Source organism: Montipora capricornis, chromosome 13 (assembly GCF_036669925.1).
Source record: "Montipora capricornis isolate CH-2021 chromosome 13, ASM3666992v2, whole genome shotgun sequence".
In the NCBI taxonomy this organism is placed as follows: domain Eukaryota; kingdom Metazoa; phylum Cnidaria; class Anthozoa; order Scleractinia; family Acroporidae; genus Montipora; species Montipora capricornis.
Genome location: NC_090895.1, coordinates 30,598,140 through 30,619,989, shown reverse-complemented (window position 1 = coordinate 30,619,989; position 21,850 = coordinate 30,598,140). Strand labels below are relative to the sequence as shown.

General features: G+C 40.3%; 1 protein-coding gene and 1 pseudogene across 1 annotated transcript in view; one reads left to right on the top strand and one right to left on the bottom strand.

The window, feature by feature from the left end:
* Positions 1 to 23: 23 nt before the first annotated feature.
* Positions 24 to 21,850, top strand: part of LOC138028725 (transmembrane and coiled-coil domain-containing protein 3-like) — a 22,745-nt gene continuing 918 nt past the window's right edge. Inside the window, exons 1-10 of the mRNA XM_068876328.1 lie at positions 24 to 1,146; positions 4,280 to 4,372; positions 4,628 to 4,817; positions 10,574 to 10,765; positions 12,010 to 12,115; positions 12,415 to 12,487; positions 13,737 to 13,826; positions 14,311 to 14,371; positions 21,310 to 21,389; positions 21,609 to 21,755. Coding sequence (XP_068732429.1) covers positions 205 to 1,146; positions 4,280 to 4,372; positions 4,628 to 4,817; positions 10,574 to 10,765; positions 12,010 to 12,115; positions 12,415 to 12,487; positions 13,737 to 13,826; positions 14,311 to 14,371; positions 21,310 to 21,389; positions 21,609 to 21,755 — 1,974 coding nt within the window. The 5' untranslated portion in view covers positions 24 to 204. The remainder of the gene's footprint in view (positions 1,147 to 4,279; positions 4,373 to 4,627; positions 4,818 to 10,573; positions 10,766 to 12,009; positions 12,116 to 12,414; positions 12,488 to 13,736; positions 13,827 to 14,310; positions 14,372 to 21,309; positions 21,390 to 21,608; positions 21,756 to 21,850) is intronic.
* Positions 17,783 to 20,764, bottom strand: LOC138029644 (uncharacterized; annotated as a pseudogene).

Here is a 21,850-nt window from a genome sequence, read left to right as displayed (position 1 = left end):
TTAGCAAGTCTCCCATTATTATTGAATTCTGGGTATATGTAAACATGGCGGTTGGTCGGATGATACGAGGTTTCTTAGAAACTTACACTGTACAGCAAGAATGTCATTTGAACCTCAATATGAGCTTTTCTTAAGCTTCTTACATCATCGTCGTTTATCAATTCGTGCATTTAATGAGAAAAATCTTAATATCAAGGAAAGGCGATGCGAAGAAGTGTGAGAATGTATCGATTTATCCTTGGAGTGTTTTTAACTGTCTGCATGGGAAAGCCTCAGAAGGTTTTCCCTAACAAGCATAACTTAGCTATTGTTATTAAAAATGATTTAAGTCGTTGGAATGGTCAGACGTGCCAGTCCATAAGCCATCTCTTTAAGGTGAAGGAACGTGTGGTGAACAAGTTAACAAATTTACTGCAAGTCAAAGGCAGACAACAAAAGCTAACCAAAGATCAGGTGAAAACTATTACTATATTTAGAAATGAGCTGAATGTGACTGAACGAGCAGTTTTTGATTCCCTTAATGGCTTGCGTAAGTTACTACAAGAAGATTACAAGTCTGTTGTGAATATGAAAGAGGCGATAAAGCAAAGACTTGAATCATTAAAACTACTTGCTCTGCAACAGGAAGACCAATTTAATGCTATATCAGAGGCAGTGAAAGCCTTTGTGTCTGCAAATAAGCATCTAGACTTGCAGAACAATGGTACACGCATTGAAAAAATTATTGGAGGTGTATTGGATGAAATTTCGTTTGCTGCTGATAAACTTGAAGATGAACTTGATGAAAAAAAATTTGAGAAAACACGGAATGTTAAAGGAGCATCAATTGAAGCGGTTGTGCGCTTGAATGAAGACGAGGAAGTTGGCAACAGTGATAATGATAACAACACTGTGGTGGATAAAGAGACCATTGAAGAAAATGAAATGAGTATACTTGTTGATTCTCAAAACAACCAGTTTGTGTTGGCAAAATCCAAGGATGCGACAGTCCCACATGAAGATGTCCATTTCATCAAGGATATCATATTCATTTTACTTTTGTCCTTTTTGGGATCATGCATATGTTTTGCACTTCATTTACCAACAATGTTTGCCTTTGTTGTTAGCGGTATGGTTTTGGGACCATCTGGTGTAAATATTATTAAGGTAAGATTAAGTTTACAGTAACTTCTCACACACTGCTGGGAGCCATGCCAAGCTGAACCACACAGCCTGACCTTTATTAACATAACAACATAATTGTCTTACATTGACGCAAAAAAGTGGCTAGAGAATAAGTTCATCTCAACTGAACGCATTCTACAAGTACTACACAGGTTGGTGGGCAGGACATGTCAGGTAATGGCAGATGGCAAAACAAAAACTGAAACCGTGCGCTAGCCATATGGGCTGAAACCCCCCACACACCTGTACCTAGACTCCCAGCCGTGTGTGAGAAAAACGTTTTCCACTTCTTTCGTTCCTCAGCCAGGGGAAAACCTCACTTCTCACACTCCGCTGGGAGCCGTGCCAGGCTGAATCACACAAATATACAATGCAAAGAGCACAGAATAGAGGAAAAATCAACTCATAACATACTTTCTACACGCACAAAAAACTATTTCGAAGGCAAAAGTGGACATGTAATGATCAATAATATTGAGTTAGTTTCTTGACTGGTCTAGTAACTAAGCATGAAAAAACAAATGGTTGGCATAAACAACAGGGAATCAAAGGCAATGTCAAATGTAGAAGTGCGTCTAAGGACTCATTATTTATGTAAATTATAATGCCAAAGTCCATCCTAAATTGACTTTGTAACAAGTAGAAGCGAGTCTAAAGATTCCTTTACGTAATTGTTCCGAGCCTTCTCACTTCTTCAACCTCCATATCTCTGGAAGAGTCGTCTGGCACACCAAGGACTGCTGCCGCAGTAGCTCCTCCTGAACGCAGGCTATGGATTCCAAACATAGTAGGATCCAGACCTTCCTTGCCAAGCTCCTTCTTGATCAGCTCCTTTGCCTGACTGTAAGACATAGCCTCTTTCTGCAGACGAACTCGGACCTCTCTTGGTATGCAACATAGTTCGAAATAACAGAGAGCCTTTGGAATGGTTTGCAATTCTCAAGAATTTCTCAATGATTTTGACTGGGCAAGAGGGTGTATTGCAACGGGCTACAAAAACCCTTGATTGTTCGCGGAACTGATCATTCTTCCGTTTTTCCAGAAAAATAGCTACATGGGAATCAGCAAAATAAAAACTGTCTACTGACAAATGGTGCAAGTCATCCCATCGAAGAAAAACAAGGAAACCCAGGGAAAACAAGGCTGCCAGCTGGTGACTGATCACCTTCCACACCAGAACAGAAGACAATGGCTCCTTATGTTCATCTGGTCTGGTAAGAATTTGCCTGGCAGCATCAACTACTTGCTTCACTACTGGATACTCGCTGAGCTCCTGATAGCCACTCTTTTTATGAACCCAACTCACACCATACTCTGCAGAATTCACTGAAGACACTGACCGCATCTGCTGAATGAGAGATACAACATACAGCACGAAGACCACAAAATCTGCCGGCAAAAAAGCAGCATCGTGACAACAGGCCCATGATTTATAAGCTCGCAGATAAGTTGCAACTGTTGTAGCAGCGCGATCATGAACCTATACAGCTGGTAACGCCTTTGCTGGCTGTTGCAGTTCCAGATGGTCAAAACAATCTGCATGAAATTCAGCTGGGAAGATGACCTCCTCCACCATGGGTTGTACAACTGCAACACAATGATAAATGCCATAAGAGCAGGGACAAATCCAGTAAGCACATATACCATAAAAGAGAAGATCCACATGCATGTACACACACTAAAACTTGGGTCCATAACAGAAACATTAAGGAAACCATAACAGCTTGGAGCCATAACCGTCTTCAGGAGCCATAACAGCTGGGTAAAAACAAACAGGTGCCCATAATAAGCTTGTAACTCAAACAATAGCAAACATGATGACGTTCATGGCACATGGAAATAGCGAGGTTATTATCTTTGTAACAGTAATTATTAGTTACCGTAACAAGTCAAATTTGAAGAACCAGTTACCTAGTTGGAAGAAATCAGCTGCTGTATGTATGTCTTTGTACTTGAATTTACATGAGCGGAGATGTTGATTGACATAACGTAAATCCACAATATGCCTAAATTTCCCTGAACTGTGAAAAAACTTCACCTCAGGTAATTCAACAGACTGCAAACAATAACCTTCACGAATAACTCTCAGCAACCAATTACTTGCACCGATATTCTGCCAGATAGCAATTTTCTCTCGCAATCAACCTTTGACAACAACACAACTATGTTTCACGCCAACAAATAAATCCTCTCTGATTATATCATAAGAGGAGTCACTTACAGAACCATCGTGCAGCAGAGAACAGTGTCTGCTCTGGACATCAGGAATTCACTGGCGTGTTTGTTGATAGGTTCCTGTGGACTGTCCAACAGCTCTAAGCGGCCATGCAATATTCCATTTATTATGTAAACACCAATGAAATACTAAATCTTTTCTCGAAAGGCACAATTTTTTTTCCTTTGGGGAGTAGGGTACAGCTACACATAGGCTAATGTAACCATAGCATCAGTGATCTTTTCACATGTGAAGATAACATGTTTGCGTAAAAACTCACATGGTATTTCATTGGTGTTTGTATAATAAATAGAGGATATTACATGTTCGGGGGGGATACAAATTTTATCTTTGAGCGCTGAAAGTATCTCTCACGAGTGAAGCAAACAAGTGAGAGATACTTTCAGCACAAGAAGATAAAATTGGTATACCCAAGCGGCCATGTAATGCTCTGTTTATTATATAGATATTGGTGAAATGTCTGGATTTAAAACAACTTGTTTTACTCAAACTACACATGGATACAAACTTTGTCTGTTAGTGCTAATAATATCTCTCACAAGTGAGCACAGCAGATGAGTGTGAGTGAGTGAGAGATGCTATCAACACCAGAGGATAACATTCGTATCCCCAAGTGGCTATGTAATTTATTACCAATATATAGATAATGATGAAATGTCCATGTCTTAGTATCTCATCAGTGTCTTTAATAGAAATAATAAAAGAAGAGGAACATCAAAATAAACCACATTCGGAAAATCTTCAGGCAAAAAAAAAAAATTGAAACAGTGGGATACCACAGTTGTTTTCACAAATACAGTAACTGCGCTTTCTTGCAAATTATGTGTTGCTGTTCGCTACTTCACAAGTTTATTAATTTTCATGTTGCTGCTTTCATAGACAGTTGTCCAGGTGGAGACCTTGGGGGAATTTGGAGTGTTCTTTATCCTTTTTTCTGTTGGCTTGGAGTTCTCACCCGACCGAATAAAAAAGGTAATACTGTTTTAAATCATGTGTATTTTATATGAGAGTTCATGTTCTGGTTATATAATTTATTCAGTTCCTGAAAATAGGAAACAATGGCAATCCATTGAACGTGCCTTTGTACCAGCTGCTAAAAATTTTAATACAATGTATTGTAAGCAGCACCTTTTGTTTGGGGTTACTGAATCATGCAAGGTGCCAGCTTTGTTTCACCCTTATCTTTCAAAGGCAGTTGTAACGTTGGTTTTGTTTTTCTCTTTGTAGGTATGGAAAGTTGCTGTTGGTGGAAGTTCACTGATTATGGTTCTCATGATTGCTTTTGGCATATTGTGGGGGATGTTTTTTGGAATATTGCCGCGCCAGAGTGCATTTGTGGCAGCTTGTCTGTCACTTTCAAGTACACCTCTTGTAGCCAAATTTGTGGAAAGCAAAAATAGGGATTGCCCTTCCAAAGGTAATTTTCTCTAAAGAATGGTAACCTACAGATAATAATATTATGGTTGCAGAGCAGTTATTGGCAGTGTGACAAAGGCTGGAATGTTTATTACATGTATATTGGTCATAATATGACCTACAGTCTTTGACAAAATTCCTTGGAACAGTACACAACTATACAGATCTGAAGCTTTCGCAGCTTACTCCCACCTCACACTGTTGTGTAAACGAGATTTTCTGAGCCCATTTACCAAAACAACATTGTGGGAGGACAAGGTATTGTAAAGTGTTTCAACAATTTTGTCAAGACTGTATTTTTGAGGAATTTCACTTATGAAGAGGATTGGCAGGAAAAATGCTACATTTCAGGAGAAGGAAACCCTTGATTTCTGGCGGCCTAGAGTGAGATGTTGTGCCATATTTGTGATGAATTTGGCAATAAATGGAAACATACATCATCCCAGGTTTGTTTGAATTTGGTTGGTTGTTTCTCATTCAAAAAAAAAGCCATTTCATAGAAGGCTGACTATAGCTGAGCAAGTTCTGCTTTGGAATGACCTTAACCAGGATGAATTTGCAGAGGCCGTTCAAGTTTTATTGCGTGAAGGAAAATATTGCAATATCTTGTTAATGGGAGTTGCTAGTTGTGGCTAGTTGTGTTTATAAATCCTTTAAACTCTGTTTTCGAACGTTTTGTAATCCTGGTACGACCATGGTCGCTTTGGTTGGTACTGTTAGTACTGACAGCGATGAAGTTTTTTTCTTAAATGTCGTTCGTTGGTTTCCCTAAATTAATGCATGGCACGATTGTTCACTTCTCTGGAAGGCCACAAAGTTCATTAACCTGCACTCAAGACATGTATCTCAAGGGATGTTGACTTTTCACCCAATTCTCCAATATTTTCATTGTTAGACACTTACTTTCTTATTAATTTGCCCTTTGCGCAACCAGTTTTGTTTCTTTGGTTGCCCATGGTTTTTTTCATTGCCCATTAAATCTCAAAGGAGGTGTAAAATGGGTTTGACAGACCAGCGCGACTCCTGCTGTGTGTCCATGGTATTGTATTACCTTCACAGTTTTGCTTTGACAAGCATACGTATCTTTAAGCGATTTACCTTTTCTGTAAGAGATCAAGGGAGATTCCTTTTAATGAATAACTCTCTGAGATTAGGCTGGTTTTGAATGAAATGCCATTTGTCCGATAGTATGTTCTTTAAGCCTTTCAAAGCTGGTTGAAATTGCGTGACAAAAGGTAGAATTTCTAATATCAAAGTACAACGTATTATAGCTTATTTGGCTGTGGGAAAAGTGCGTTTCATTATAATAAACATTCTTTTTGTGTGGAGAAAGATGTCGGCTGCAAACATGTTCCTTATTCCAATCTGTTTCAAGGTGTTTGCCAATATATTTGTAACAAAAAAATAAATGGCAGCAAAGAGATGTAACATTGTTATTTTTTTTATCGTGTTTGCAGTGACTATGTCATATTACTAGTCACTTTCATCGTTGCAAATCAGGTCGTTCCACAAAATGTTAGTTGAACAAAAATTCTTATCGCCCGATTGGGCAAGTCTTAGAGTTATTTTACTTGCCCACGGATATATTTCGCTTGCCCCCGGCAATTTCACAAGCATTAGTGTTGAACACTGATTTTGCACCAGCAAGGAAGAGTTCACCTTTGTTAGACCAGTGGGAAACTGAAATAACGCCCATTTGTTGGTCGAAAGTCTTTTCATTCATTTCATGCAGGGCAAATTCCTTGAAAAGAACAACAGTGTATTTCCCCATGTTCCTGTTTTATTTGGTCTTGATCTTCTGACAGAGTTTATTAACTTTCTGTCTCTCTGATCTATGATTTTATCCTGCTCAGATCTCTCTACATCTGGCTGAATGTGATCAAATTTGATCCTGACAATTGCTCCCCTCATTGATTTATAAGGTGTAATTCCGGTGGCTGGATGTGGTGTTGATCTTTATGCAGTCAGCATTTCATGTATTGTATTTCATCTTTCCAAACGGAGTTTCCCTTGCAGGTGTGCGATCTGTTCAGTTTTATTCAGTGTTTGCATAAATCTTTCAACGGCTCTGTTTACTCTTGAGTGGAGTGGTGTGATCTTATGGTGTTCAAATCCTTCCTGAAGAGCAAACATGTTCAAATTGAATTGAGTTCCATTGTTGGTCTCTATTTTCTTTGGTGTGCCATAGGTTGTAAATACATTCTGTCTTGAGGCAGTGTGGCCCAGTGGTTAGGGCGCTTGCCTTGAGATCCGGAGTTCACGGGTTCAAGACCTGCTCTGACCTCTCGTTGAATTTGATCCTGGTAGTCCCTGGTTCATCTTCTCAGCTGCACTTGTAAATAGCCAACTGGTTTGCCTCCGGCCAGTTGGGATTCTTAAGAGTTGTTGTTCTGTTGTGTCATTTTGTTGTGTTTCATTGGCCCTGAAAAGCCCCTATGGGGAACGGTCAATTAAGTATGTATTGTATTACTATTGTATTCTTCAGTTTCTCCTTGTTGACCTCGAAATTTGTCAATGGTACAAGTTCTGCCACAGGGTATCTGGTTCTTTTGTCTATCAACACAAGGTTGTAATGACCATCTGGATATGGGCCCCCAATGGGCCAAAGATACTGTATCCCAGGGGTGGCAGGGAATGTTTGTTGTCTTGATGGGTTCTTCTCTCTTCTCTTTTGTTGCTAACTGACACCTGTAACATTGGCTAGTGGATGTATCAATCATACTCTTCATCAGAGAAAACCAATATTTCTCTCTCAAGCTAAGAGTTGCTTAGTCTTTGTTCTTCTAAAGTGTACAAGCCTGACAACTTTTTTTTGCAGAATTGCTGGAAGTACTATAGATGCATTGTCCTCTGAAGATTAGTCCCTCTGCTATAGATAGTTCATTTTTCACTTGAAGGTAGAGTTCCAGGTCTTTGTCACTTTAGTATTTCTCCCAATCTCTCTTTGCAATCCTCTTTTGCTTGTCTCCTCGTGTTTTCGTCTTTCAGGGTTTCTTCTCTAATTTTATCATACAGCATGTTCCAAATGGAGGTCCATTTCACAATCTTCTCAGTGCTGTCACAGTCCTGTTTCAGGTAGCTGGTGTCTGGAGAGATACCAGTCTAAAGAATCGGCTTCATCTTTTCCTGGTTTGTATATCATAATCAAAATCTTGCATCTCGGTAACCCATTTTTCCATTCTCAGTGGAATCTTAACCTTCACTTTATTGAATATGAGTAACAGTGGCTTGTGTGCTGTGACAATGCAGAATTTTGCTGCCCCTAGCAGATAGACTTTTAGTCGCTCTTTTGCCCACTTGATGGCTAGTGCATCCTTTTCAGTCTGGCTGTACCTCTTTTCAGTTTCAGTACGGCTGATGAAGCATACTAGTTGGATGCCTTTGTCTGTCTTTTGGAGCAGAGCTGTTGATAGACCTTGGTCCAAGCTTGCCTCTGTGCGCCAGATTGTAGTTCTGGGTGGGTTGAAGGATGCCATCGTCTTATCGTCTGAAATGCTGTCTTGTGTCTTTCTGAATACCTTCTCCTCTTCATTTTTCATTTCATTTCATGTATTTATTCGCCATAAGGGGTACAAGAGAGAGAAGAAAAAAAAAAGTCTTACTGTTTACAATCTCATGGCGAGGAAGCCCAAAAGAAGCCAGCAGGCTTATAGAGAATGGGCTCCCTCAGATAAATAAATAGAACAGAATTTTAATTTTATGAGGAAAAATGGCAGAGCTACTGTAAAAATCTTATGATAAATTAGATAGTCATATTGATCATAATTAGGTTAAAAAACAGAAAAAAAAAAAAAAAAGAAAAAAAAAAGATATATACATATAAATATATTTTAATAAATATTTAAGATAAGAGGAATGCTTTCAGCTTACGGCAAAACGAAGCGGTACTTGTTGCATTACGAATTTCAGAACTCAGAGAATTAAAAAATTTAGGACCTTGGAAACTAACCCTCTTTAACCCATATGAATTTTGTTTCCTCCCGGGTAAGCTGGTAAAGTGGTGCTGCTATGACTGCATAGTTGCTGATATAGTTGTCCAGGTAGCCTACCATTCCAAGAAAATTGCAAACTGTTTCTTTGTCCTCTGGTTGTCTGCATTCCTTGATTGCTCTCAATTTGTCTGGTGACTGTTTGAATCCCTCTTTGGTGAAGACATGTCCAAAGAACTCTATCTGCTTTGTGGCGAACTGGCATTTCTCTCTGTTAAAAGTCACCCCATGATCTCTTACTTGCTGAAGGACGGTTTTCAATACTTCTTTGTGTTCTGCTTTTGTGTTCTGCTTTGGTTTCAAAATATGCCGTTTCTTCTTCAAAGTTGGCAAGCCATTCTTGCCAATTGCTGTGCTAAATTCTAAGGGATTATTTGGAATTTTGAATGCACTAGTACAGGGGGTACTATGGTAGATACTCAAATTTCTGCTGGGTCACTTGCGGTAGAAGTTCCTTGTGTTGACATAATTTTCCCTTAGCATGAGGTTGATGGGGTGATGTACTGTATGCTGTTTGCCATGATTTTCTTTCTCTCTTCTTGTCTCACTTGAATCTTCTTGAATGCTAGCTTTCCTTCTGTACTATTGGTTCTCTTTTATCTTCTTTGTGGTTTTTGCTTCTTGCCGCGTGTTATCCCATCCTTGTCACCAATGTAATAACCCAACCACAGTCACAACACCATCTTGTATAGAAGTGTATTTAACGTAAATAACATTGTGACACAAGAATAGGTAGGTATGCAACGCGTGGGAAAGCTTTGTTGATATTACACAAGTGTCTTAAGGTCTCGGTAAAGGAAAACGAGGTGTCCGCGGAAAAATGAAATTTTCATGCCGCTATTTTTTGTATACTTAGGGTCAAACTAATAGATTGAATTATTTAAATAAAGTTATTTTTTGGTATTTGATATTCCCTTTTAGTTTAGAAGCCTCAAACTCAGAATGACTGAGTGTGCTGCAGAAGCTCCTGCCCCTTCACTTTATTGCAAAATAACCGCACTTTGTTTTAATGTCACTTTGTCGCAGATGAATGCACTCCAATACCATGTGAGGAATTTTTGATCTGTTAGGAATTGAAGGAAATACACCAAAGTTGAAACTCTCATCTCATACCTGATTTGGGCCGAAAAAGTGCCACAAATTCAGTCTCTGAAGACAAACAAAAAATTCCTCACACGGTATTTGGGGTAGTCTAATCGTCCATTAGAACTTAGAATTTGGAAGCAATATCTTAAAACCTGTTGGGACAGGAGGTCCGAGAAGTTATAATTTTGGCGTCAAAATAGACCCCTAGAAAATAGAGCTTGAATATTTTGCATGCATTTCACAGTCTGCAGAATAACTCTGTCCCATACTTGAAGGCCAGTTATGCTGAGCCAATCAGCGCTCGGGCATGTGCTAAGGTAGCAGATCGCGTGTGAAGGCTGTCAATTGACACCCAATCATTTCACGTGTGACTGATGTGATATGTGAATCATTTCTCGAGCACAGATACCGGCGGCGAAAAAACGAAAAACTATTTTAAAATTAATTTTTCAGAATTTCAACATCAGAATTTTTAACAGTTGGGCAACAGGCTGAATGTACTTTATTTTCTGTTATAATTTGATGACATAACCAAGGTGCATGTTACCCTCAACGGAGAGAACAGTGTGGTGCGACAGAACAAAACTTCATAGTTCCAAGTAATAATAATTATTACTGTTTGTTGGATCTGAATACGTTACCAGCCAACAAATTAATTTATGGTGTCTTTATTTGTAAACAGAACACACCAATGGCAATGGGGACTACACCAGTTCTCTGTTAGGAATTCTTGTTATGCAAGATGTTCATTTAGGTCTGTTGGTTGCTCTTCTTCCTGGTCTTGCTGGGAGAAGGAATGTGGCACAGGCCAAAGGAAATAGCGCTAGTATGGTTCATGGTATTCTGAATGGACTTGACAGTGCAGCTTATTCAGGTATTTTGATCATTTTCTTTAATCAGAAGCACGTGACCTTGAAGCATGGAACTTACAACTCTTTTCCTTGGAACAAAGCTGGGGATTTTAGGACACCAATTTTATGCTCAAATATGGACAAACATAAGATTGAAGCTGCATTCGTAGGAAAATGCACAAGCGACTTTACATCCAATAAGGAAATTTCTAAACTCAAAAACCCCAGCTCTAAATGAGAGTTAAACGCTTCAAGGTCATCATGAGCTTCTGCTTTAATTTTACAATAATTAAAATAATGCCGATTACATGACTGTCTATTCTGTAAAACCGCTGCCTGATAATACATTTTATCCTGATTGTGGGTGTATGCCCACAGCAGAGTGATTGGAGCATTCTCTATTCAGCAATTTATGCCAGGCTCATTTACCAATTGTAAGTCTGTAAGATGAGTTTGTTTGGTCTTTGCCATTCTCTGAGACATTTTTTACAGGTAATCTAGTTTTTTCCTTTGCTATGATTACTTTGTTATTTTCTTTCATTGCATTTTCTTTGCTCCCAATCATGTTAATGAGCCGTAGCCCGACAATTCAATAGTAACACCTTCATTTTGGCAAAATCAAGTCTTTTAATGTATGATTTTGTAATAATCAAACCAAATAAATTTAATACTGGCCCAAGGATTGCTATAATCAAACAATAAAATAGGGAAAATGAAATTTTGAGGACTTTCAAAAAAATCACTCATGCTCACAAATCACCAAATGTCCAAGCAAGCTCAGGCAATATCTTACTTAATAATACTCAACAGAAATTACTCCATTGCTTTGTTTCCATAGCAACTACTGCACTTAATAAATGTATTTATGCATTGGTCACATTCTCGTCCCCAGATGCCGTGATTCTTTCAGTCACGAAAGAATAACGACCTCTGGCTGGTTCTGAACCAGGAAGTCCGCAAATCACAGGCTTTTGGCTCATCTGCGCAATCTCAGAAATTTGAAACCATTATTAGCTGTCAACAGTTAGCAAAATGGACCCCCACAGGGCCTGTGCGTATTTTTGGAACCGGCCAGAGGTTGTTATTCTTGGTGCTGACTGAAAGAATCACAACCTCATTCGCCATTGACCAATCAGAAATGCAATATTCAACTACTATTGAGTAATAAATTAAGTAACTCCTTGCTTTGGTCATGTCAAATACCTGCCGGCGTGTAGTGTCTTTATCAGTGTGGAATTAACATGCATGCTCTATCTTTTTTCTTCAGATGAGCTTACAAGCACTTTGTGGATGTTGTGTGAGATTGCACTATCTTTTGGTGGTCTGGTAGCAGTGTGTTTCTTGGTTTCTAAGCTTGTTGGACCACTTTTAAGGTAAATTTCACTGACTTGCCCTTCCATTGTGCATAGCAGTTGATAATATCAAGGGTTATAGCCAAAAACATCATCAATAGTCTTTGCACTTTTTTTTTTTTTTTTGTAATTTTAATTATATTTTCATTATCTGGTGGCAAATCAGAAAAATTGAAGAGTTTGTTTAGTCTCCAGAAGGTCTTCATTTCTACGTCTTGCATCATCTACTACCATGGAGAATGCTATGTTTTACACAATGCCTATTCAAGTTAGTGAGGTTCTGTTTGATTTTTTCCAGTTTATTAATTTGGTTTCTTCAGATTGCTCCAGGACACACAAAGCAAAGAGTTACTTCTTTTGGCAACGGTATCAACTGCTTTTTGTTTGCTAATGGTAAGTTACAAGGGTACCCCTAAAAGTATTACAAGTTGTAAAAATAATCCAACTGTGCCTAAAATTATTGTTTCTAAGAAGTGAACCCTGTTCCGTTGTTTAAACATTTTGTGTTTAAATTATTTTTTGATAGAAGACTTGTTTATGTACGGTATGGTTTATGTGACTGTGTTGTTAGTATTATTGTTACAGTAGCAAACGTATGTAGGAGAGCAATAAGAAATCAAGGGAAATTAGAAAGCAATATCTTTTCATGGGGAGGCGCGGTGGCCTCATGGTTAGTGCGCTCGACTCCGGATCGAGTGGTCCGGGTTCGGGGCCTGGCAGGGGACATTGTGTTGTGTTCTTGGGCAAGACACTTTACTCTCACGGTGCCTCTCTCCACCCAGGTGTATAAATGGGTACCGGCGTAATGCTGGGGGTAACCCTGCGAAGGACTAGCATCCCATCCAGGGGGGAGTACAAATACTCCTAGTCGCTTCATGCTACAGAAACCGGAGATAAGCGCCGGCCTGATGAGCCTTCTGGCTCGTAAGCGGAGACTTTACCTTTTTTTTATCTTTTCATTGCATGCTGTATTGGATTTGAAAATTTAATGTTTATAAACCTGTTCCGAAGTTCCTTGTTGTTTTGTCTGGGTCTTTATATTACAAAGTTAGAAATCAGTCTATTGAACATAAACATTGTGGCATCATCTTCTTTTTTCAAAAGAGGAAGTCTTTTAAATGTGAAAGACTTCGTCCTTATTGGACTCTGTGCTGTCTGCTACTGGTATGCCGACAACACTACTCAGCATTTACCACGTATGTTAGGGAAGACTTGGAAACACTGTTTCCAAGTCAGGCCTTTGCACATATCTAACACCTTGAGATCTTAGAAGCATGTTCCCATGATAATGTTGTTGCATCATTATCAATCACACCTCTTCACAGTTCTCTGTAAACATCAAAGTAGTGTTGTACATACATTCGGGAAAAGCAACTATCAAAGTTAAGGTCAAACACTTGAATTTAGCACTTCATTTAATTTTTTCATGAGGTTTGTTACAAATGTCCTTAATTCCTTTAATTATCATGGGAAATCCTTTACTATTCATTTAACAACACTCTATCTTTTATTCACTCTGAAGATAGCAGGCATATCTGCCAAAACATAATTATCTGTAGAACTGCTATTATTATCCAGACCGTAATTCAGAAATCATTCTGAGAACCTTGGGTTGCAACATGTTTTTCTTTTTTCTTTGCAGCTGTCAGAACATTTAGGGATATCTATGGAGCTTGGTTGTTTTATGGCCGGAGTGGTGATAAGTTCAAATGGAGAACATCTTGTTCATAAGGTATGTCGTCCACTTCAAGGTACTTCATAAACAATTTGTCCTTTTTTTCCTCCATCTATTGTTAAGCTGCATTGCCTTCTGTTTTATATTAAGCAGATACTTTTCCCTTGATCCCAGATGTACTTTGTTCCATTTGCTAATTTTGGAATTTCTAGTTCTTTTTAAGTTGGCTCAAGCAGTTTCAACAGTTTGAGAGGGAATGTCTTTGTTTATATTAGAAGGACAAACTCAACAACACTGTCTCGCGTAATGGCAATGTTATGGTACCAATTGAACCAACAATAATAATTTTGAACTAAATGGTAAATTAAATGAATCATATAATTATTGCTTAACAAGATGCACTAATTAATGTGACTTAATAGGTCACCATGGCAACAAAAGAGCCATCTTAAATGCCCTTTATTTCTTGACTGATATATTTTTTGTATGACTTGTGTCAAGTTTTTAGAGTAACCTAGTTTCTGTTCTGCTATTTCATCAGGTGAACGATCTTGTTGAACCTTTGCGAGATTTCTTCTCATGTTTGTTCTTTGCATCCATTGGTATGTTCACAAAAGGATTTGAGTTATTAGGAAAGCCAATTCAAAGTAAAACATTTTGAGTTAAGCCTGGTTTTCTCTAGCGACACAAGCACAAGCACAAGCATGAAAGTGCTTGTTTCACCATGAAAGCTCAAGGACAAGTACAAAGATCTTTTTTTTTTCTTTTTCCTTGCGCTTGGGCTTATGGTTGCGCTTGCTTGCGTCGTGTGAAAACAAATCGCAGCACAAGCACAAGGAAATTTTTTGCGTCTGGCCAATTAAAGCACTCGTTCCAGATTCTCTGTCTTAGCATTTGAACAAAATGGTGATTGCCGTGCTTGATTTTGATGCTTATGTTGACGTTGATTTTCACTAGCATATTTAAAGCTGCTTATGCTTGTGCCTGTGCTTGCATCGCTAGTGAAAACCAGGCTTTAATGTTTTGTTTTAGCAAACGATAGTGGCTTTTATTGGTGCATAAACCATGAAATCAATGCAAAGGGTTAAAAAGGAAGGTGACTGTGTGACTTGCAGGCACTTAAACAACAAATTTAAGAAAAGCCTCTCGAGGGACATTTTCAAGTTACTTTTGACGGATGAAGACTTTCGAAAGAATATTTACACCAGGCAGAAAAATATTATCTGTTCGAATCTCTTAAGGACGGTGCCTACTAATTCAAAGGTATTTTTGCCCTGATTTATGATTATGCAGGGAAAGGTAGATCTTCCGAAGAGTTATTGAAATCCAAAAAGAAAATTGGGGGTAACCACGCTTTTTTCAAAGATAATTGCAGATTGTACTAGGCTACATAGTAGCTGATGAACTATCAGAATTCTATTAAGGTTGCATGAAGAATTCACTAATTGGTCTGGCCACGATAATAATATAAAACAAAGCTCTTTTAAAGCACTTCCTAAAAGGGAAAGTGTCTGATCCAAATAAGGAGTACGATCCCATAAGGCCATACGGCAATCTAAGTACGTCGGCCATATTGAGCGCTACATAATAAAAAACAATAAGAGCAACCAAACAAATAAAGGAATAAACATGATTTAATGAACTGTTTCCAAGAAGATAACAGTGAATACATCATCACATGATTAACAAACGTCTGTGACATGAAACAGAAAAGTATCAGCGGCCATCTCCTGAATTGCCTGAAAGGGAAATCAGGACAGGAAGGTCTGGGTGAAGCAGTCTTCCTAGAGAGGAGGGAGAGGTATGAATTAGTGAATTCTTCGTGCAACCTTAATAGAATTCTGATTGTTCATCAGCTACTATGTCAAGGCTGCTGCCTAAGAAAATTTAAAGGGGCCCTCAGAGCTAAACGCTGAGAACTTAGGAGCCCAACATATGAAGTGAAAGGTGTTGCTGTGAAAAATTAAGGAGCCCAGAGCTATTCTTTGGGAGCCCCAGGCTACCGGGCTCCTGTTAGGCAACAGCCTTGTATGTAGCCTGGTACAATCTGCAATTCTATTGCAGGTTGCACTCCGAATTCACTAAATGGTCCATTTAAAGGATGCTCTCACCATTAAGGACTGCTTTGCCAAAAGAATTAGAATATTTGGGGCGGTAGTAGAAACGATTGAATGTTGTTTCCCTTGTCCAATCATCTGTTTGTAAGATGTCCTGGACAGAGACACCTCTGTCCCTGGCAGCTGAGCTGGCTGCTCCTCAAGTTGAATGAGCTTTGAAGGTGTCAACATCGCCTATTTCATTATGTCCTTCAACCACCTCCCAATGGTAGCTGAAGACACAGCTTTATGGGGGCTTGAATGGCTAAAAATATGGTTGGGGCCCATTTCCAACTACTCGCCAGGCTGAATTTCTTTCCACATAAGAATCCAGGCATGTTACAGGGCACAACGTTTTATTGTGTGGGAATGAAGGGAATAAGAACTCCATAGATTTAGTGGCAGTTCTAGTCTTTGTCAAGGCTGCCAACTGAAAAGGAACCCCTTCAGGGATACATTTCTTAAATCTGAGGTCAATAGCCCAAAGGTCAGATTGTCAAACCCTAACCCTAAAAGCATCGCACATTTCTTTGCAAGAACACTGACTGTGAGATCGCTATCTGAGGGAAGACCCTCCAGATACTTGGTGACTAAACCAACATCCCAAGTCCCAGAGTATTTGGGTTAAGGAGGGCGTAAGTTGAAGACCCCTTTCATAAACTTGCATACCAAAGGTTGTTGGCCTACTGGGCACCCCTCCACTTGAGGTATGGTAGAACTTATTGCAGATCTATAAGTATTCAGGGTTGAATACTGAAGACCTGCTTGAAAAAGGTCTCATAGAAAATCTACAACCTTTGCAATACTTGGCTGAATGGGATTAACTTGTTGTTTATCACACCAGCCCACCCACTTTGACCAGCATGACTTGTACTGATTCTGAGTTGAAGTTCTCCGGGCAGCGAGGACAATGTTTGAAGCCTGTCCTAATAAGCCTTTTGCAAGAAGGTCTTGCCTGATACCCTCCAACCGGCAAGCAAAAGGGTTTTGTTGGTCACCAGTGGGTGTTCCTGACCCAGTGGTCCTATTAAGAGATCTGCGGTCGTGGGAAGGAGAATGGGGGTGGCTACTACCAGTTGGAGGAGTTGGGCATACCATGGCTGTGTTGGCCAAACTGGACATACTAGAGTTATTGTTGCGGCCTCGTGGATTACTTTCGGTAGGCGTTTGGCTACCAAGTTGAATGGTGGGAAGGCATACCCTATCTCCCCTGCCCATGGTTGTATTAGGGCATCGATTGCCTCTGCCTATGGGTCGGATTTGTTACTGTAGAACCTGGGAAGCTGGTGATTGGTTCTGCTTGCAAAAAGGTCGATCGTACGTCAACCTAGATCCCGCATCATCATCTAAAAGGATTTTTGGTTCAGGTGCCAATCGGAAGAATCGGGTTTGGCGCGTGACTCCCTGTCTGCTATTGTGTTGAGGCGACCCGGAATGTGTTCGGCCCTCAGAGTGATTCGCCGTTGTAGATACCAACCCCAGAGGTGTCTTGCATAATGATCGAGGAGACAACTTTTGGCACCCCCCATTTTGTTGATATCGGCAATAGTTGTTGTATTGTCTATTTGAATCAATACATGGACATTTTGCAGTTCCTTGGTGAATGCTTTCACTGCCAATGATGCTGCTAGTAGCTCTTTGCAATTGATATGAAGACTGGATTCCTCCCTTGTTCATGTTCCCCTCGTGTCTACCCCATTGCACACTGCTCCCCACCCCGAACTGGAGGCATCCGATTGAATCATTAGATGCGGAAGGGAATTCCGAATGGGGCGTCCATTTGCAAGGTGAAGATTGTCTACTACCCACCACCTGAGGTCCTCTAGGGCATGAGGATCCAAAGGTATGCCTAAGTTGTTGACTACCTGGGGGGGGGGGGGGGGTGTTGCTGTTCTTCAAATGTTGGATCCCCCGATACTGAAGGGGGGCTTGAGGAACTGCAGTTTTGCAGGAAGTTAACTTTCCTATTATATGAGAGAGTTGACTTAGAGAGGCGACTTGACTGCTTACCAAGTGGCAACACTCTTTCCGAATAACAGCAACTTTCTCGTCTGGGAGGAGAAACCTCATGGTTGTGGAGTCCACGATGATTCCCAGGAACTGGATGATCTGTACAGGAACAAATATGGATTTCTCCATGTTGATCAGAAATCCTAAATTCTCTAGAATTGATTTCAGGGGTGAATTTCTGAGACCGCCTGTGAAGGGGGACCGAGAAATAAGCGTCCTTCAGGTCGAGTTTGCACATGAAATCCCCTGGTCTCAATAGGTCCGCAACTGCTTTTAAGTCTTCCCCGTTGAAGTAGCAGTATTCCACATAGTTGTTGAACCTGGAAAGGATCTTCTCCACAAGAAAAAGGTTGCTGTAGAATCCCGCCCAAGGATTGAAAGCAACTTCTATGATCGCCCCTTTTTGTAGGAGGCTTATTATTTCTTCCTGCACTAAGGAAGTCTGTGATGGAGACAGTCCAAGGGGGGAAGGGAGGTTGGTTTGCCGAGGATAGTTTAACAGTTCTATTTCGTAACCCTCTATGGTCTGTAGAACCCATGGGTCTTGTGTAATTATCTGCCAGTTCTGGGCAAAAAACTGCAACCTCCCTGCCACCTTTTGAGGGTGAAGTTCCCTTGGTGGGGCATGAAAATGGAAAATGATATCTACGCCGCTTACCTTGGAACCTGAGCAGGTTTGTTGGGGGCAGTTTGCATTGAAGTTTTGTTCCTGAAATTCTTGTAACGGGATTGATCTGGATAAACCCTTGCCGGTTCCTGTTTTCCCCGGAAGGGAGCCTTCCAAAAAGGCTGGTGCTCGTGGGAAGAAAGGTTCCTGGACGTGGTAAAGCCAGACGACGATTTGAATGAATTCGTTCTGGTCTGTTTGTATGGAGGTTTGGGTTTGTTGGGGATTGAGTTCTTTTTGGACTGGACTGCCTTAGATACCTTTTCTACAAGGTCGCCTACAAAGTTAAGCTCAGGCACTTTACTTTCCCCAAAAAGGTATGTCTGCATGGGATCAGATTGTTTTGCTAACTGAGTGACATCATTAATGTTGTAAACCCATCTCTTGCCTGCGTTTCTTGTTGACTGAAGCTATTCCATGACCCAATAGTCGAAGGCTCCTAAGAACAAGGTCTATTGCCGACCGCTCGGTTACAGAGCTAGGATCAGATTGAAGGTGCTGGAGTAAAATGCATAAGGGTCCAGCAGCATCCATGTAATTGCGCATGGTCAGCTGGAGGTTCTGCTCCCATCGCGACTGGCCAAGAGTTTCTTTTCCCCCAACCAAGACCAGCCAATTGTCAAGTTCTGGAACCACCAGCGCTGGTACATCCGGCTTGGGGAATTGCTTACAAATTTCCGAGTCAGGGCTTTTGTCTTCCAACGGAGTTCTGAAGTAAATATCAAGAATGTCCTTAAGTTGCTTACCACATGTCCACAAGGAGTACTTCGAGTTGGGAGAACCTGACAAGGGACTGAGGAACATCGGTTGAAACTGGTACTTTACCAGCGCCTGCAGATTCCTTTTTAGCGTCCCAAAGAGCTGACTGAAAGGGATCTGCACGATCCTCGACCGAATCGGACTGGTGGCAAGTCGTTCGTTTGGTAGAAAATTCACTGGGAGCGCAAACACTCAAGGCCACATTCGCGGGATTCTGCGAACGCCAGACTGGAAAGCCTCCCAACCTGAGACGAACAGAGCCCAAATCTTCCGGCTCTTTCGCTCCGGTGGGACTGTCGTTAGGCTCAAGAGATTCATGTCGAGAACCTTTTCGAGCCTTCTTTGGCGAGGATGATTCAGCATTATCAGGATTATCTCCACCATGAGATGAACTATGCCGTTTTCGTGCCAAATTTGGAGTCCCGTTGTCCGGGCTGTTTTCACGAACAGCTTCTTCCTGAACTGAACCCGTAGGTTCGTTGAGCGGACTAACGCTCTCAGGTTCTGAATATTCTGAACCTGACGTATCTTGGAAGACTTGGAAGACTCTCTCTATCCAAATGAGAGGTGAACGATAAAAACGGTCTTGCTGTCGCTTTACAAAGCGAAAATTTTTTTTATGTTTAAGGCGAATGGCTGGCCCCCCGGTGGGGTTAGTGCAATGGCCACCAGACATAACGACTAATCAGTCAACGACAAGCGAAATATGGCCGACGTGCTTAGATTGCCGTATGGCCTTATGGGATCGTACTTCTTATTTGGATCAGACACTTCCTTTTTAGGAAGTGCTTCAAAAGCGCTTTGTTTTATATTATTATCGTGGCCAGTCCAATTAGTGAATTCGGAGTGCAACCTGCAATAGAATTCATGAACAATATTTGAATAAAGCTCTAAAATACAAGGCAATGTATGGCGTTCTTTCTCACATGATTGAAGCTCGATTATCTGTAAAGAATGCATGGCTACCCCCCAATTTTCTTTTTGGATACCAAGAGACAAGGAAATCGCAATCAGTTAACCAAAACATATGTTCTATGGGGCTTAAATTTGACTTTGCCGAAAATCTCTCTTACCTTCTTAGACTGTTTTATTCTCCCGAACATAAATTTGACCTATACGGGAATCGGGAAACCAAAGCTTTTCGTTGCATGCTCCTCAAGATGAGAAAGAACTTATCAATGTCTTGAAGGAGGGAGACTCAAAACGGGAATCAGTGTTGAGGTCAGGAGGCAGTGCCGGCCTTTGGTTAGGGCGCTTGCCTTTGAGATAGAGGATCTTGGGTTCAAGACTCGTTCTGACCACTCGTTGAATTTGTTCCTGGTAGACCCCGGTTCAACTTCTCAGCTGCACTTGTAAATAGCCAAATGGTTTGCCTCTGGCCAGTTGGGATTCTTAAAGGGAACGTCCACTTCAACAAAAAAAAAAAAAACTTTAAATCACGAGAAATAACCGTTACAGTCAAGTCAGTCTAAAGTGTTTTCAAAGAAAGTGTTTGTATCCGAAATAAATAAGTTACAATGGCCTTTTTTTGTTTTCAAATTTCGCGGGCGCCGCCGTCTTGAATAATTGTGACGTGTTACTGTTGCCCCATTGTTATTAGACAAAAGCTCTTTGTGTCAGAACAATAGGGCAACAGTAACACGTCATAATTATTCAAGATGGCAGTGCCCGCGAAATTTGAAAATAAAAATAAGCGATTTTAAAATCTACTTTTCTTGATATAAACACTGTTTTAAAAACAAATTTAGAACAAATTTGTATGTAAACATAATATCCTTCGGTTTAAAGTTATTCTGTAGTAAGAGTGGAGGTTCCCTTTAACAGTTGTTGTTGAATGTTGTGTTCTGTCGTGATTGTGCTTCATTTTCATTGGCCCTGAAAAGCCCAAGTGGGGAGTGGTCAATTAAGTATGTATGTATGTAAAACAAAACCTTATCGATTGAAGGGTATGGCGTGACAGATTACAGCTGCACTTCTACACAAAATAATTCTTACCATTGTTTGACAGGTCTTCACGTATTTCCGACTTTTGTGTTGAATGAGTTCCCTCTTGTATTAACACTCACTCTTGGAGTCGTATCTATTAAGGTAATGTGGACACTCCTGTTTTGCGGCTAGTTGAAACTTAAAACTGACACGATTGCCTCGAGAAACCAACAAGATTATTATCATTTTTTTCTATTTTCACTTATTCTCCTCAGTTCCCAATAACTCTCGAAGTGAGTTGGTACACACTGCTGTTGGCTCATGAAAAGGAGTTAGAAATAAAAGAACGAGCTCACGTTTTGTCCTTATTTTTTATTTCAGTTTGTTGTCTCGGTGTTTGTCCTCCGCTTGTTTTTGCGTGAAACGCGAAATACAAAATATATAGTAGCTGCTGGTCTTGCTCAAGTGAGTGAATTTTCGTTTGTACTTGGCAGCAGATCAAGAAGATTTCATCTTATTTCTCGAGAGGTAAGTTTACCTTGACTACGTATTGAAATTTTACAACTAAATGGGATAAATATATCTCTGACTGCTTTGGATATAGCTTTGTCCGTATACTTTGC